Genomic DNA, 15,455 nt, shown 5'->3' on the forward strand with positions numbered 1-15,455 from the left:
TTTCAAAGCTGAATTTTCACTCCAGTTACATTTGCTGCTCAAAAACATTTATTATTATTATGCTAAAAATCACTGCGTAGATTTTTTTTTTCAGTTTTCTTTGATGAATAGAAAGTTCAGAAGAACAGCATTTATCTGTAAGAGAAATGTTTTGTAACATTATAAATGTCTTTATTGTCACTTTTGATCAATTTAAAGCATCCTTGCTAAATAAAAGTATTCATTTCTGAAATGTATTTCCATTTCAGATATATATTTAAATATTTATTCTATTTATAGTTTTGTTTTGTTTTTTCTCAGATAAATGCTGATCTTTGGATCTTTCTATTAATCAAAGTAACCTGAAAAAAAAATCTGTTTTTAAATATTGATAATAATAATAATAATAATAATAATAATAATAATAATAATAAGTGTTTCTTGAACAGCAAATTAGAATAATTTCTGAAGGATCATGTGACTGGAGTAATGATGCTAAAAATTCAGCTTTGAAATCACAGTAATAAATTACATTTTAAAATATATTAAAATAGAAAACAATTATTTTAAATAGTAAAAATATTTAAGAATTTTACTGGTTTACTGTACTTTGGATCAAATAAAATGTAGGCTTTGTGAGCAGAAGAGACTTCTTTAAAAAAAAAAAAACATTACAAATCTTAGTGTTCAAAAACTTTTGACTGATAGTGTATACTAAATATCTACTATATATCTACTAAATACTTAATTTCCGCACAACTAAATCAAATCAAAATGAGCTGAAAATATAAAAAAAAGAAATAAAATTATAGTATAGAAGTAATACTTAAAGTGTGGGAAATGGTCACGAAAAACAATATAATGACATTATGAAGCAAAAAAAATAAAGAAAATAAATTACATAATTAGCAAGCATTTTGCCAACAGGTCCTTGTTTATGCATGATTTCCAACTGGGAAAGCATTGTTAAATTTATAACAAAGGCTTTATGTGTGAAAGCAGCCACTGTCAAACATGTTGAGTGTCCTTGATATATTTCAGGCTTTACACTTTAATTCAGGCTTCAGACAATAATCGTGATGACGAAGGTGATTGCAGGATCAAGTAGAGTGTTCTGGAGAGCCAAGACTTACTCAAGTGTGTCTATGAGCTTCCTGTAATCGACAGGTGGTGGATAGACCACCTCTTCAATGAGCTCTCGGTCACAGTGGGCGTAGGCTGTGGACACGTGGATAAACACCTCCAAATGCTTCATTCTGTGAGCCAAGTTAACCATCTTCTGCGTGGCCAGCACATTCAACTGCATGGCATCTCTGCAGCAGAGGGACAGAAAAAAACAAAACAAAAAAAAAACACTGAACTGCAGTGACTTTGCAGAAGCATGAGATCATCTGATTTACTTGAAGACAGACCTGTTGCAATTTGTATAAAACCACTCAACAAAAAATTCGATCTAATCACGATAATGTGGTTAGTGTAGTTTTAATTTTGAAACTCGCTGAGCTTTCTAAGAGAAAGCTACGGAAGTATATCATTTAAATGTCAGAAAATATGCATCTATGGCTCTCCTCCTGGTGCAGTCGTGCATTACATGAGCACTGCGAAAGAAAAAAATGAAGTCAGGTGAAGAATGCATGAACACCTCTAAAGCGTTTGTGCATACACGGCCTGCAGTGTTTCACTGCATACTCACTTTAAAGCATAAACAAGACTTTAGCATGCATTTTGAACACACAGTGCTCCAGATTCACTTTATTTTACTTTTTAGTTTATTACAGGTCTGATCTACTAAAACGCAGCAGTGACAAAAAAAATTGGGCAGCAAGGCTTAAAAATCTGATCAAAAATGAGCCTTCTCATTAGTGATTTACAGGGGAATTTTGTTTTTACCTTTGTAATGGCAGTTTTCTAACTTTATTAAAAGTATGTCATCTTTTATGTCAGTTTTTAAAAAATACATATTTTATAAACTTTTTTTAAAATTTCTAATTAAAACATAATTACCAATTAAATGAAATTAGTATTAACAAAATTACTTTGTACTATAGAGGTGGCAGATTTGTTTAAAAATGCAAATGCGACTGAAATTGTCCCACTGTAGAGCCCTGGGCAGAAATATATCACTAATTCTAAATATTTGAATAATATATTATAATAATTAAAAAATAAATAAATAAATAAATAAATCAACAAGTACAGTATTATTCAATTATTATTTCTACTATTAAAACTATTAATAATAATAATAATAATAACAACAATAATATCAACAAATGATAAAACATTTTTGGAATAATTTATGATGCAATAAGCATAATTATTAATAATAATAATAATAATAATAATAATAATAATAATAATAATATAGTATTTAAGGATAAAACAATAATACTGACTACTTTAATTGCCATTACTGCTACTACAATTAATAATTATAATTGTATTAATGATACAATAAATGTATTATTAACATTAATAATAACAATAATAATAACAATAATAATAATAATAATAATAATAATAAAAAGTATTTATAATTTTATATAGTATACTTACATTTATAAACAATAATAATGACAGTATTAATAGTAGTAGTAATAGTGGCACTTAAAGTACGTCATTATTTTTGTTTTACTTATACATGCCATATTATAATTATTATTTTTAATGTTAATAATACATTTATTGTATCATTAAAAATAACTAATAACTTTGTTAATAGTATTAATAATGGCAATTAAAGTTATAATTTTATTAAAAAGACAATAAATGTTTTATTACTATTAATAGTAATAATAATAATAAAAATAACATTTTGCCATTACTGCACTACTGCTACAATTAATAATTATAAATGTATTAATGATACAATAAATGTATAAATAACATTATTATTATTATTATTATTATAGTATTTATTAGAAAAACAACAATGACAGTATTTTAATTGCCATTACTACTATTAATAAAGTTATAATTTTATTGATACAATACATGTATTTTTCCATTATTAATAATAATAAAAATAATAATAACATTTAAAAGTAAAACAATAATGACAGTACTTTAATTGACAGTTTATTAATGACACAATAACTATTACTAACATTAATAATAATAATAATAATAATAATAATAATAATAATAAAGTATTAATAGTATTATTACTTACTATTTCTGATATTAATAATAATACATTTTATTATTAGTAAAAAAAAATCCATTGTATTATATAACTAGTATTATTATTACTATTACTGGAAAAAGCAATACATTTATTGCATCATTAATAACTGTATTATTAGCATTACCATTAATAATAATAATAATAATAATAATAATAATAATAATAATAATAATAATAAAAACAATAGCAGTAGTAAAACAATAATGACTATTATTTTAACTATAAGTACCACTACTAATATTAATAATAATAATAATAATAATAACAGTAATAATACAGTGATTTTGAATTGAGCTGTGAATATGACTTGTATTAGTGAAAAAAACATATTATTATTAGCATTTGAAATTAATAATAATTGTACCATTAATACAATATGAATATGTGACCCTGGACCACAAAACCAGTCATAAGTAGCACAGGTATACTTGTAGCAATAGCCAAAAACACATTGTATGGGTCAAAATTATTGATTTTTCTTTTATGCCAGAAATCATTAGGATATTAAGTAAAGATCATGTTCCATGAAGATATTTTGTAAATTTCCTATTGTAAATATATCAAAACCTAATTTTTGATTAGTAATATGCACTGCTAATAACTTCATTTGAACAACTTTAAAAGCGATTTTCTCAATATTTTGTTTTTTTTGCACCCTCATCTTCCAGATTTTCAGATAGTTGTATCTCGGCCAGATGTTGTTGATGAGGGTGATGTCGAAATCTCAATTTAAAAAAACTGACCCTTATCACTGGTTTTGCGGTACAGGGTCACATATGTGATTTAAAGCTATGTGACACTGTAAATGACAAACAAAACTGAACTGCTAATCAGAATTCTCAGTTAATCCTCAGATAATATGTTATTATCTCAACAGCCCAATGCAATGGACTAAGAACATTATGAGCAGCACAAAAGTACAAAATGAAGAAATGACTCAAGCGACGTGTTACAAAGCTGCTTCCTGTGATATAACCACCTAAATAATCAGCAGCATCTAATGTCGTAGCTGTGGATAAAGTCCTGTGGGTGGAGATTACAGCTTACTTTAGAGGCTCGTTGAAGCGGATAGTGGCGGCGCAGTGAAACACTATGTTAATGCAGCCCGTGAGGGTCTCCTGGTCTTCTGTGCTCAGGTCCAGATCTGGCTGCGTCAGGTCGCTGTTGACCGCCACGATCTTCTCTGCGAAATCGGGCTGCTCCTCTCGCAGTCTGTCAAAAAGCTGAAACATTCGAAGACTCCAGATCACTTTCACCATAATCAAATATTAGTCTATCCAAGCACTACAGTAAACGGCATATATGAATTCCTGTCACACCCAACCTATGAGACAATACTACCAGTATCACCTAGGAATAACCAGAAATGTGTGTAATTGTGTACAGAGCAAATAAAGTGAGAGATAAGATTTATCAGCTAAATCTAGAGTATTCAAAGCATCGTGAAAGTCCCTGCAAATGTAATGTGATCAGAACAGTGCAAGCTGTGGCTTAATCATAAATCCAATAAGACCTTTTAAATTGTAAGAGATCAAAGTTTAGGCATTGAATTCAGTTGCAATAAGAGAATTAGAAGCTAAAAAGTCTTTTGGACTTCCAACGCTGCTGGGAAGACAAGCCTCATTAGACTCATATTAAATAAATCAATAAATACATTTTGCTACAAAATTTCCAGAGAAGAACAGTAAGATTTTATGTTTCTGGTGTTACAAAAACTACTGAATTTTAACTTTTTTTTTTTTACATAAAAATGAGGTAAATTGTCTACTGAACATCAACATCATTTAAAAAAAAAAAAAAAAAAAAAAAAAAGAACTACAGTCATTTTCTGACAGAAAAAAAGGAACTTGACGAAAAAAGCATAATAATCAGTATTGTTAACTGAAAGTAAACTTATTTTTTAGATTTTTAAATATTTTAATACATTTCAATATATTTTTAAATATTAAGAATTTATTTAATTTTTTTGACTGAAACCTCAAGCTGAAAAAATTAAATAATAAGTAAAATAAATAAAACTAATTAAAATTAGAAATGTTGCATTTAAGTTGAAGTACAAAAAAACAAATTAAAACTGAAATTAAAAAAGCTAAATAGCAATATAAAAAACTAATACTGATGACAAAAGCACAATTAAACATTATTAAAAAGTAAGAAAATTTACAAAAATATTAATGAATACTATAAAAAGACATAAATAATACTACACAACCAGTTAAGTTTTCGAACAGTAAGATGTTTAATGTTTTTTAAAAGAAGACTCTTCTGCTCACCAAGCCTGCATTTATTTGATCCAAAGTACAGAAAAACACAGTAAAATTGACAGTTTTACTATTTAAAATAACTGCTTTTTATTTTAAAATGTAATTTATTCCTGTGATTGCAAAGCTGAATTTTCAGCATCACTTCTCCAGTCTTCAGTGTCACATGATCCTTAAGAAATCATTCTAATATACTGATTTGCTGTTCAAGAGACATTTATTATTATTAATAACGTTTAAAACAGTTGAGTAAATTTTTTCAGGATTCTTTGATGAATAGAAAGATCCAAAGATCAGCATTTATCTGAAATAAAAAGCATTTGTAACATTTTACACTACACCATTCAAAAGCTTGGAGTTGGTATAATTTTTATTTTTATTTTTTGGGGAAAGAAATGATAGAAATTAATACTTTTATTTAGGAAGGATGCTTTGAAATGAACAAAAGTGATGCTAAAGAGACTTACAATGTTACAAAAGATTTCTAATTCAGATAAATGCTGTTCTTCTGAACTTGAAACCTGAAAAAAAATTCTACTCAGCTGTTTTCAACAATAATAATAAAAAATGTTTTTTGAGCAGCAAATCAGAATATCAGAATGATTTCTGAAGGATCGTGTGACTGGAGTAATGATGATAAAAATTCAGCTTTGAAATCACAGGGATAAATTACATTTAAAATATATCCAAATAGAGAACAGTTATTTTAAATAGTAAAAATATGTCAAAATTTTACTGTATTTTCTGTACTTTGGGTCAAATAAATGCAGCCTTGGTGAGCAGAATAGACTTAAAAAAGCATTTAAAAAATCTTGACTGGCATTGTAACTCAAATATTTAGGAAAAAAAAGGAATAGGAGCTGTAGAAAAGGAACTGTATTTTACTTCTCGGATTTAACATTTTGACTCCAGTTTGGGTACAATGACCGCCTGGTTAAAATGATTGTTCACCTGGCTTTAAAATATACAGTACCTATTTTGTTTTCTGTATCACCTAGCCTTACCATCAATTAATGCCATGAAGTTTGCAACTCAACTGAGAACTTAGAGACCAAACCTCCAGCAGTTCTCCAACCATCCTCCAGACCTGCACTTACTCACCTTGCAGTTGATCATGTCAGCAATACGGGCATCAGGTGCCTGTCCCGCTTTGGGCCGGACGAGCACATAGGCAGCTTTGACACCGGGACAAGAGCGTAGCAGCTTCTCCAGAAGTACTTTCCCCATAAAGCCTGTAGCCCCTGTGATGAGAACATTTTTCCCCTCGTAAAACTCTGGAATGGTGACCATCCTGAGTGCACCTTCCCTCCTCTGTTACACCCCTGAAAAACACTAACAGAAACACTATCAACACAAGACCACACCACAAATACGCAACATTTCACAAGAGATTTCACTGTTGCTTCAGAAATTGTGGCGTTTCGTCAGTCTGTGGTCAATATTTCATGGAGGTCACTTCCTTCGTTTCCTGCCAAGATCTCAATCCAAAACTACTGCATGACACTCACTCACTTAACTTTTTGAAACTACGTAATGGCCACTTAAGAGGTGGTGTTGTATTACTATCCTGGACCGCAGCTGGATTTTAACTCGCTGGGGTCGATAAATGTGCTTCTAAACAGCATTAAGGTGCATCGATCGTAAAAAGCTTTACATATCGCTAATTGATTGGACAAATTGAATGGCATAATAAAATCACAACAAAATACACAAGCGCATTAGTCTTATCTTTTGTCCACTGATAACAAGCCAATACAGCTCATCCACAGCAGATACTGGGTTAATATGTAATAAAATAAGAGATAAAGATGGTTTCCTTTAAACTTCTACATCTACCCACTATCATTCAGAAGCTTGGGGTGAGTAAGGTTTCTTTTTAAGAAATTAATACTTTTATTCAGAATGACGCATAAAATTGATCAAAAGTGACAGTAAAGACATAATAACGTTACAAAAGATTTCTTTTACACATAAATGCTGTTCTTTTGAACTTTCTGCTGAAGAATCTTGAAAAAAATGAGTGGTTTTGACAAAAATATTTTGAAGCATAACCGTTTTTAACATTAATAATAATAACAATAACAATAATAATAATAACTGTTTTTTGAGTAGGGCCCTGTGATTTCCGTGATGCAGAAAACACGAACAGAATAGCGAAATCCAGGTCATAAAAACAGAACTTACTGTATAACGTGGAATTTCACAGAATTTGGCATATTTTGAATTAATAAATCAATAGTAGGTCAGTACGCTTTAATCAAAACACCATATAGACTAGTGTCCGTAAATTTTAAGATGCAAAAATACTATTTAAATATGAATCCTGCATGTTCTGTGTGTCTGTGTGTGAACAAATGGCGCAGACACGCGGTTTCATTTACTACACGTGTGAAGTGCGTGTGGCGCTCGCAAAGTTTTCAGCACTAAATGAGGATTTTTATACATGAACAATCTCTAAAACTGCTCTGAGAATCACTTTGTGAACATTACTGTTTCTTTTGAGAAATAATAAATGGGTATATCCTATACAAACAGAAACCTAATTGTCTTCACAGCAACCTGTCAAAAAAAAAGATAAGTTTAACTTGAAGAATTTGTGACCGAAATATATTACTTAACGCACTGATAGTACTACGCCTGCTAATATTTTTTTAAACATTATTTTTTAATTAATATTTACTAGAAAAGGTATTTACCAAAATGTATTTAGCAGAAACAACAGTATTTCTGGAAAAAAAAAAAAAGAAAGGGTTTTTTTTTTTTTTTTTTTTTTAAACTAAATTAATTAGACGAGCTTTCGATTATTAAGATTTAATGAAACCATTTAGATGGAATCCAGAAAATTAATGGAAAACAGAATTTGGTAAAAATAAAATTGAATTTGAAAAAGAAATAAAACATATTTCATGGAGCCTTAATGTAATTTTTGTTAATCTTGCAATGATTCCTTGATTTTATTTGAGTACTGCATTTAAAAAAAAAAATCCTCGACTGCATTTTGCCCGTGTCGAGTAATCGCCAAAATACCGGAAGTGGTGCTTTCCACATGTTAAACTCATTTAAAAATCATAATAAAGCATAATGCTATTAAAAATTCACCAACGCAACAATTCAACACAAAAATAAAATAAAAAATAAAAGTGTAAGTTAAAACCTCACTCTGAAAGACGTTACAGTGGTTGCAGCATTTCTATCATAAAGAAATGGGCAAATATTAAAGATTAGGTGGAAATTTGAAATGTGGAATTTGAAAATAAATAAATAAAACTTATTTCAGAGGGCCCTACTTGAGCAGTAAATCAGCATATTAGAATGATTTCTGGACGATTGTGACACTGCTAAAAAGTCAGCTTTGCATCACAGGAATAATTACATTTTAATATATTGAAATCGAAAAAAATTATTCACAATATTTACTATATTTTGCTATATTTTGATCAAATAAAATGTAGCCTTGATAAACATAAGAAACTTAATAGTTTAAAAATAAAATTACAAAAAAATAATAAATATTTTATAATTGTATATAAATAATTTTAAAATACAAAGATTTGCATTTATTAGTTAATATTCACAACATACAAAATATTTTTAAAATAATTCACATTTTACATTAATATTCGAAGAAAATTACTATTTGTCATTGAAAGTTATACAGGTATTGTACCACACACACACACCTACACCTCATGGACAGCCTTACATTTACACTGGAAAAAACACTAGAAAATGACACAGATGATTAGACTGTTCTGCTTTCTTGCAATTTTTACAATTTCACAAGATAATTTCAACCAAGATGACAAAATTAAAATGTACAAAAAAAGCCCATTTGCAAAGCCTGAATGTACAAGATCTAAAAGATATAGAATGTAATCTGGTCTAATCTGAATTTGACAATCTGTTTTTGACAATTTTAAGGCTTGCTTTCACATATCTTACACACATTCAACCCCTATATATGATGTTTCAATCTCAGCCTGACACTTTCTTCCCGCATCATACAATCCTTTCTGTAAACTTCTCAGGCCACTAAGTGTGGCTTGCGGGAACGCTGGTGATGAGCTGTTTTTGCAGCCTCTTTCTGTTCAGTGCTGCAGCCTCGCATTGTTTGCTGCATAACAGCGGTGCCAAGCTCCACAGCTGCATGCACCCCAAACACGGGCAGAAAATGCACGCGCACATACACGCACTGCATGGTGACAAATCCTGGTCTGTTTCCAGGCCACAGTCAGTATCAAAATGTCTCTTAAAAACATTCAACAAAGTGCATAGGTTATTCTGACACACTTGCAGGGCAAGCAGCCAATCTCAAGATAATAAATGCTGGTTTAATTGTAAGGGTCAGGTGGATTATTCCAGAAGGCGAGACAAGACGTTGTGCAGTGTGATTTCTTTCCAAGAGCCACTCAGCACTTCTTTGACTAAGGACCCAGAGCTGCCTCTGCAGTGACACTGGCATTAAACAGCGTCCAACTAAAGGGAGCAAAGCTAAAACGGGAGTTCTAGGACTGTGGGCAAAAGAAATCAGTCCCTGTAGAGAAGCAGGCACCTGAAAACCGATCGCTCGTCCGAGAACGAACCGCTTGGAGATATAAGCATCTGACATGATCAAGTCCCTTTCATGTACACTAGATGCAAATTGATCCTAGATCCCACATCCTCAGTTTGAATAATTCATGCGGCACATGGGCAGCTGCCGTGCACACGGCACCTGAGGAATTGTACTACTGTAACAACTAATATGTACAGTATGTAAACAAATACCAAGGTAAAAACAAAAGTAGTGCTTTAGCATAAAAGCTTTCAATTAGGAACCTAAATAAAAGTACTCAAGACTAATGGGATCGAATATCCTGTGTGTGCTGAGTGAAAAATTACACTGACAGACCTTAGTACTTTAGTACAGAATCAAATATACAGTGACAGGGAAAAAAAATGGTGTTGTCACAAGACTGCACTGCCTTTGCGTCTTGTGATCCTCATTAAAACGACAACAGTGGGGATGTTCATTCAAATGAATTGGCAGAAATATACAACTAGCTGTTTAAAAGTAGAAAAATCAGAAATACAGACAAAAAGATGTTCAAAATCAAAATGGTTTTCATTCTTGACACTGTTTTTGAAATGCAGATAACAAACCCTACTATAATAAAGGTTCTAAACGTGTTATAACAAGATAAGAATATATTTTCCATATATAAATGAGAAAATGAAAACATGCGAGTGTCATTTAAATGTTAACTTAAATGCAATGGAGTTATGAATCAGAACAAATCTTTTAAGTGAACAAATTTTTGTTTACTTATTTCAACTCATGTTTTCCATTCAACTCTCTCTGTTTTGAAGCACAAGAGTGCTTTCTCTTTTTAAAGACCAACTATAGAGCAAGGACAGGAGTATTTGATGAAATGGAGCATTTCAATGGTTGGACTTATTTATAGGAGTAATATTTAGGAGGATCTATTGACAGAAATGCAACATAATATACACAACTACAGTTGAGGTCAAAAGTTTACATCCCCCTTTCAGAATCTGCAAAATGTTAATTATATTAGCAAAATAAGAGGGATCATACACAATGCACGTTATTGTTTATTTAGTACGGACCTGAATAATATATTTCACAAAGAAGATGTTTACTTATAGTCCACAAGAGAAAATAATAGTTGAATTTATAAAAACGGCTGCGTTCAAAAGTTCAAAGTTGATTTTTAATACTGTGTTGTTATCTGAATGATCCACAGATTTGTTTAGTGTTAGTTGTTTATGAGCCCCTTGTTTGTCCTGAACAGTTAAACTGCCTGCTGTTCCTAGAAAATCCTTCAGGTCCCACAAATTTCATGCTTTTTCAGTATTTTTTTGTATTTGAACCATTTTTTCACACTGAGGACAACTGAGGGATTCATATGCAACTATTACAGAAGATTCAAATGCTCACTGATGCTTCAGAAGGAAAACCCATGCATTAAGAGCTCGGGGGTGAAAACTTTTTAACAGAATGGAAATGTGTATATTTTTCTTATTTTGCCTAAATATCATATTTTTTGATGTTCCGGTAAGACTTCTTCAAAGGTTTAAATAGAAACGGGCGTATCATTGTCATTTAGAAATTAAATTATGGCGGGGGGGAACTTGAATCAAGATCTTGAATCAAGATTGTGATCTTTTAACAATTATTCGTGCACCGCTAGATGCCGCTAAAATTTACTCACAGCACCTTTAAGGAATACGCCTTCACTGCTCAATTTGAGTATCGAGTCCGAACAAAATTCAAGCTGGCTACAGGCTTTGAACAAAGCACAACTGATTAAACTGGCAAATCTCATTTGTGAAAAAAGTACCTGATGACTGAATGAATGAGAGAAGGTTATTTTGTTCACTGAATCTGTCTGTGTAGAGTTGACTAAATGGAGGAAAACGATGCTTAAACATTCTTTCTGCAGTCTATTTCTAGACACAGAAATTAAATTAATTTGGATTTGTTTCAGCCATGAATCACTTAATAAATTGGTTGAGTGAATGACTTAATGACTCACTTTAAACAAGGTTTGCACAGATACTGTCAAATTAAATTCCAGGATTTTTCAAGCACTACTTTTTAGATTTTCAAGGACTTCAAACAATGTCTTCTCTTTCAAATTCTAAAAAAGACAAATAGATAACTAAAAATATGTTAATTAAAAATGTTGAAAATAAAGTGAAGCACAAAGTATTACAATTAAAGTATTACAAAATATACTGAACTTTTACTATAGTAAAACCAGAGTTAATTTTCTAAAGGGATTTGAATTTGTGTATACTTTCTTTTATCTTTTTGTTTTTGTTTTTATTGCCTTAATGGTTTAATGTTTTAAACTGAAACAAAAACAAACAAACAAACAAAAAAAACTCTTGACTCGAAATTGCTCCAAATCCTGATCCGAAATAAATGATTCGCCGTATGTACAAGTCCCGAACTGAATCAAATGATTCGTGAACCCGCACCAAAGTCCCGACCTGAATCAAATGATTCGCAGTCGTGCTCGGACGTTTAGATCAAAAGCAAAAGATTTACAAACCCGCTCTCTGAAGTCCCGGTCTGAATAATTATTTGCGAACCATCATTTCAGATCAGGATTCGAATTGCGGATCGCGAATCAATTGACTTATATCGGAACTTCATGTATCGTGAATAATTTGATGTGAATCATTCAATTCACAAAATGATTCACAATCTCACTCCGATCTAAATCAAATGATTTGCAATACACAATCCGATTGGAGCGCTTCGAAACAGTGAATCATTTTGCAATGCAATGTTTTAACATTCAGAGTTTCAAAAAGCTCTGTTTCACCCATCACTACATGTTTTTTAAAATGATTACAAGTGATGTTGAAATTCAAAAATGAATGGCTCTTTTAATTTCATCTGATTTTGCTAGTGAATCGCTTGAAATGAATGATCCAAGTCACAATCTCATCGGAGCGGTTCCAGCATAAAAGACTCAATTGGTTCAGTTCATCTATCCCTCTTTTGTCATGTTTACACTACACAGCCAGTACTACTTGTTTAGCTCACTAGTTTTCTGACATCAACTGAAATAATTGAAAAGGGTATGATGTTTTTTCAATTGTTGAATTTTTATTTTCGTAAAGATATGTGCTTATTAAAAAAAGTTAAACACATATACATTATCTTTCACTAATTCAAGCACTTTTCAAGTACCTCTTCAGAAATATTGTTATTTTCAAGGCTTTCCAGGTCTTAAATTTCAAAAAGTCAAGTACTTCAAGCACCTTGGACTAAACCGGTTTAAAACAAACAAAACGAAAGTCGCCACCTACCGACATAATGTTGAATGAATGAATCGGCTAAACGAATCTTTTGGGAGTCACAAGATTCGAGTCACCCGGATGAATCACAATCGTGTAAGTGTTGAACACTTGCCAAAATGACTCATGCTTCACATTTCATAAAAAGCTACGCGCCATGTTCTAGAACTAAAATGTAACATTTGAACCGCACTAGTCGCCAAAGTGTAGGTTTCTTAACTTTACTGATAATAATATTGAAAGCATACGGTGAAAATGTCAATGAATATTACCCAAACGCACACAATAAAACAATAAACTGTATTAAATATATATTTAATAACCGTACAGTAATACTAAAGCACAGAGACTGCAAATAAAGTCTTAACTTAAGTTTCAAAAGACGTCCGCATTCATTCATTTTTTTTATATCAACGGTTCTTCAAACGAAATAACTTGTCTTAATGCTCACCAATTTGAAAACGGAACAAAAAGAAATTTCTCGATAAAACTGCACACCAAAAGCAGCGTAAGCATTTACTTTCCAGCGGTGCGTCTTTCGGGGAGGATTTCCTTCACACCGGCGCTGAAAACCCCGCATGCGAAAGTGTGCTAACGGCTAGCATTCACTCTCTAAAAACGTGCAAACTCAAATCTGAGCTGAGGAAAAACGAGTCAACATAGACAACAGCTGAAGCACCCGAACGCTTACCTGAGATGTTGATATATTCCCCCGCGTTATTTTTTTGCGTGGTGATCCGAGGGTTCAAGTGCTCTATCCAGCAGTGATGGGAAACGCAGTGGGGATGTAGCTTAGCTTCGCTGGAGAGGAACTGCGATGGGTTGCCAAATGATGCGTTTTAGCCGAGGACCGACGTCACAACCCACCACGGGCGCGAAATGACGTTCCTTCGTGTTGATCCTATGTGTAAAAAGAATTGCTATCACATCTGAAATATTCAGTGTATTTTCGCTAGTGAGAGTTGAACAGGTTCTGGAAGGAGATCACAGTGTATAGTTAAGATTATTCCTCTGTTAGGATTGTAGGGTTTTTCCATAATCCCTCAAGGGACCATAGTGCCTCAAATGTTACTGTAACATTCAATAGCATGAAGCACCAATGTGGTAGTGGCTTATAGCCTAGGTCAAACCTTAAAGAAATAGATCAAATGTATGGGTAAAAGTTGGCTGGACGAGCTGAATTAAAGGGGACAGTTTATTTTCAGACTGCAAGTGTAAGTGCATCCCCCAAAACAGCATTGCACTTCCCTAAGCATGAGCAAAATAGTTCTAATCTATCCATTACATACCCTGTCATTTTCTTGTCAGTCTGATACATTTTGAAGTCACTTAACACAACATGATTCAGCTTCCAGTCTAACTCTGTTACACTGGCTTTCACCAAAATGTATCTTATTGTATTTCATTTTAAGCTATCAGAGGGCTTTTTTTCCTGGAGTAACTTACATAATACAGTGAGCAAATCGTGTTACTTGCAAATACTGGTGCAGAGGTTGTTCACAGCGAATCTATGCTGGGAATCTGCATAAAACAAAGACTTTCAGGTTTTTCTGGCTTCTCTTAACTGCTGTACTGTGGTTTACCGTGGTTGCGAGGCAACGCGGCTCAAGGGACTCCTGTTGGATATAACAGAACAAAAGAGCATTATATTTTACTTCCAGAACTGTTGTGCTGGACTAAATTAGCATGGAACAACTGACAGTCGGGATCAAACAGCATATGAATTTGTATCTTTTTCTCTCCCTCAGCTTGTTTGTGCTGATTTGTGGCCCTGGTTGAATAGACTGAACTTGACAAGTCAATTTGTCTAAGATTCTTTTTGCAAGAAGAATTACTTCAGCCTTCAGCTTTTGTTCTCTCCAGACAAAGGCACAAATGTGTTGACAGTTTTATGACAAGACACCCATACTTGTTTGGTTTGGTGTCGCCAGTGGTGAGCTTCATACGTCATCTAGCTGCAGTTGTCTTTTGTATGAAGAAGAGCTTCCCTACTGTTTACTAGACCTTTGGTTTGTGTAAATTCTCCGACACAGGCAAGGCAGAGCGAATTGGCAGTTGTTTTTTTTCCGAATGCATCTAGTGCTCAACTTTTTAAATGTCAGAATGTAAGAAATCACACTAGATGTATCAGTTATCATAAATGAAAACAACGTAGAGCATGGCAAGTTCAATAGAAATATGCAAAATATACACATTAAACATATATAAAACAA

General features: G+C 32.2%; 1 protein-coding gene across 3 annotated transcripts in view; it reads right to left on the minus strand.

Annotated features, from left to right (window-relative positions):
- The window catches only part of far1 (fatty acyl CoA reductase 1), a 29,719-nt gene extending 15,636 nt beyond the window's left edge, over positions 1 to 14,083 (minus strand). For 2 of the 3 annotated variants that reach the window (XM_051100056.1, XM_051100055.1), the window contains exons 1-4: positions 13,934 to 14,080; positions 6,529 to 6,759; positions 4,214 to 4,389; positions 1,113 to 1,292 (exon numbers count right to left, since the gene is read on the minus strand). In XM_051100056.1, the coding sequence (XP_050956013.1) occupies positions 1,113 to 1,292; positions 4,214 to 4,389; positions 6,529 to 6,717 (545 nt within the window). In that variant the 5' untranslated portion in view covers positions 6,718 to 6,759; positions 13,934 to 14,080. Of the gene's footprint in view, positions 1 to 1,112; positions 1,293 to 4,213; positions 4,390 to 6,528; positions 6,760 to 13,933 lie in introns of all 3 variants that reach the window. The other variant, XM_051100057.1, reaches the window with a different exon arrangement.
- Between the last annotated feature and the right edge of the window lie 1,372 nt (positions 14,084 to 15,455).

This window comes from Labeo rohita, chromosome 25, assembly GCF_022985175.1.
Source record: "Labeo rohita strain BAU-BD-2019 chromosome 25, IGBB_LRoh.1.0, whole genome shotgun sequence".
Taxonomy (NCBI): domain Eukaryota; kingdom Metazoa; phylum Chordata; class Actinopteri; order Cypriniformes; family Cyprinidae; genus Labeo; species Labeo rohita.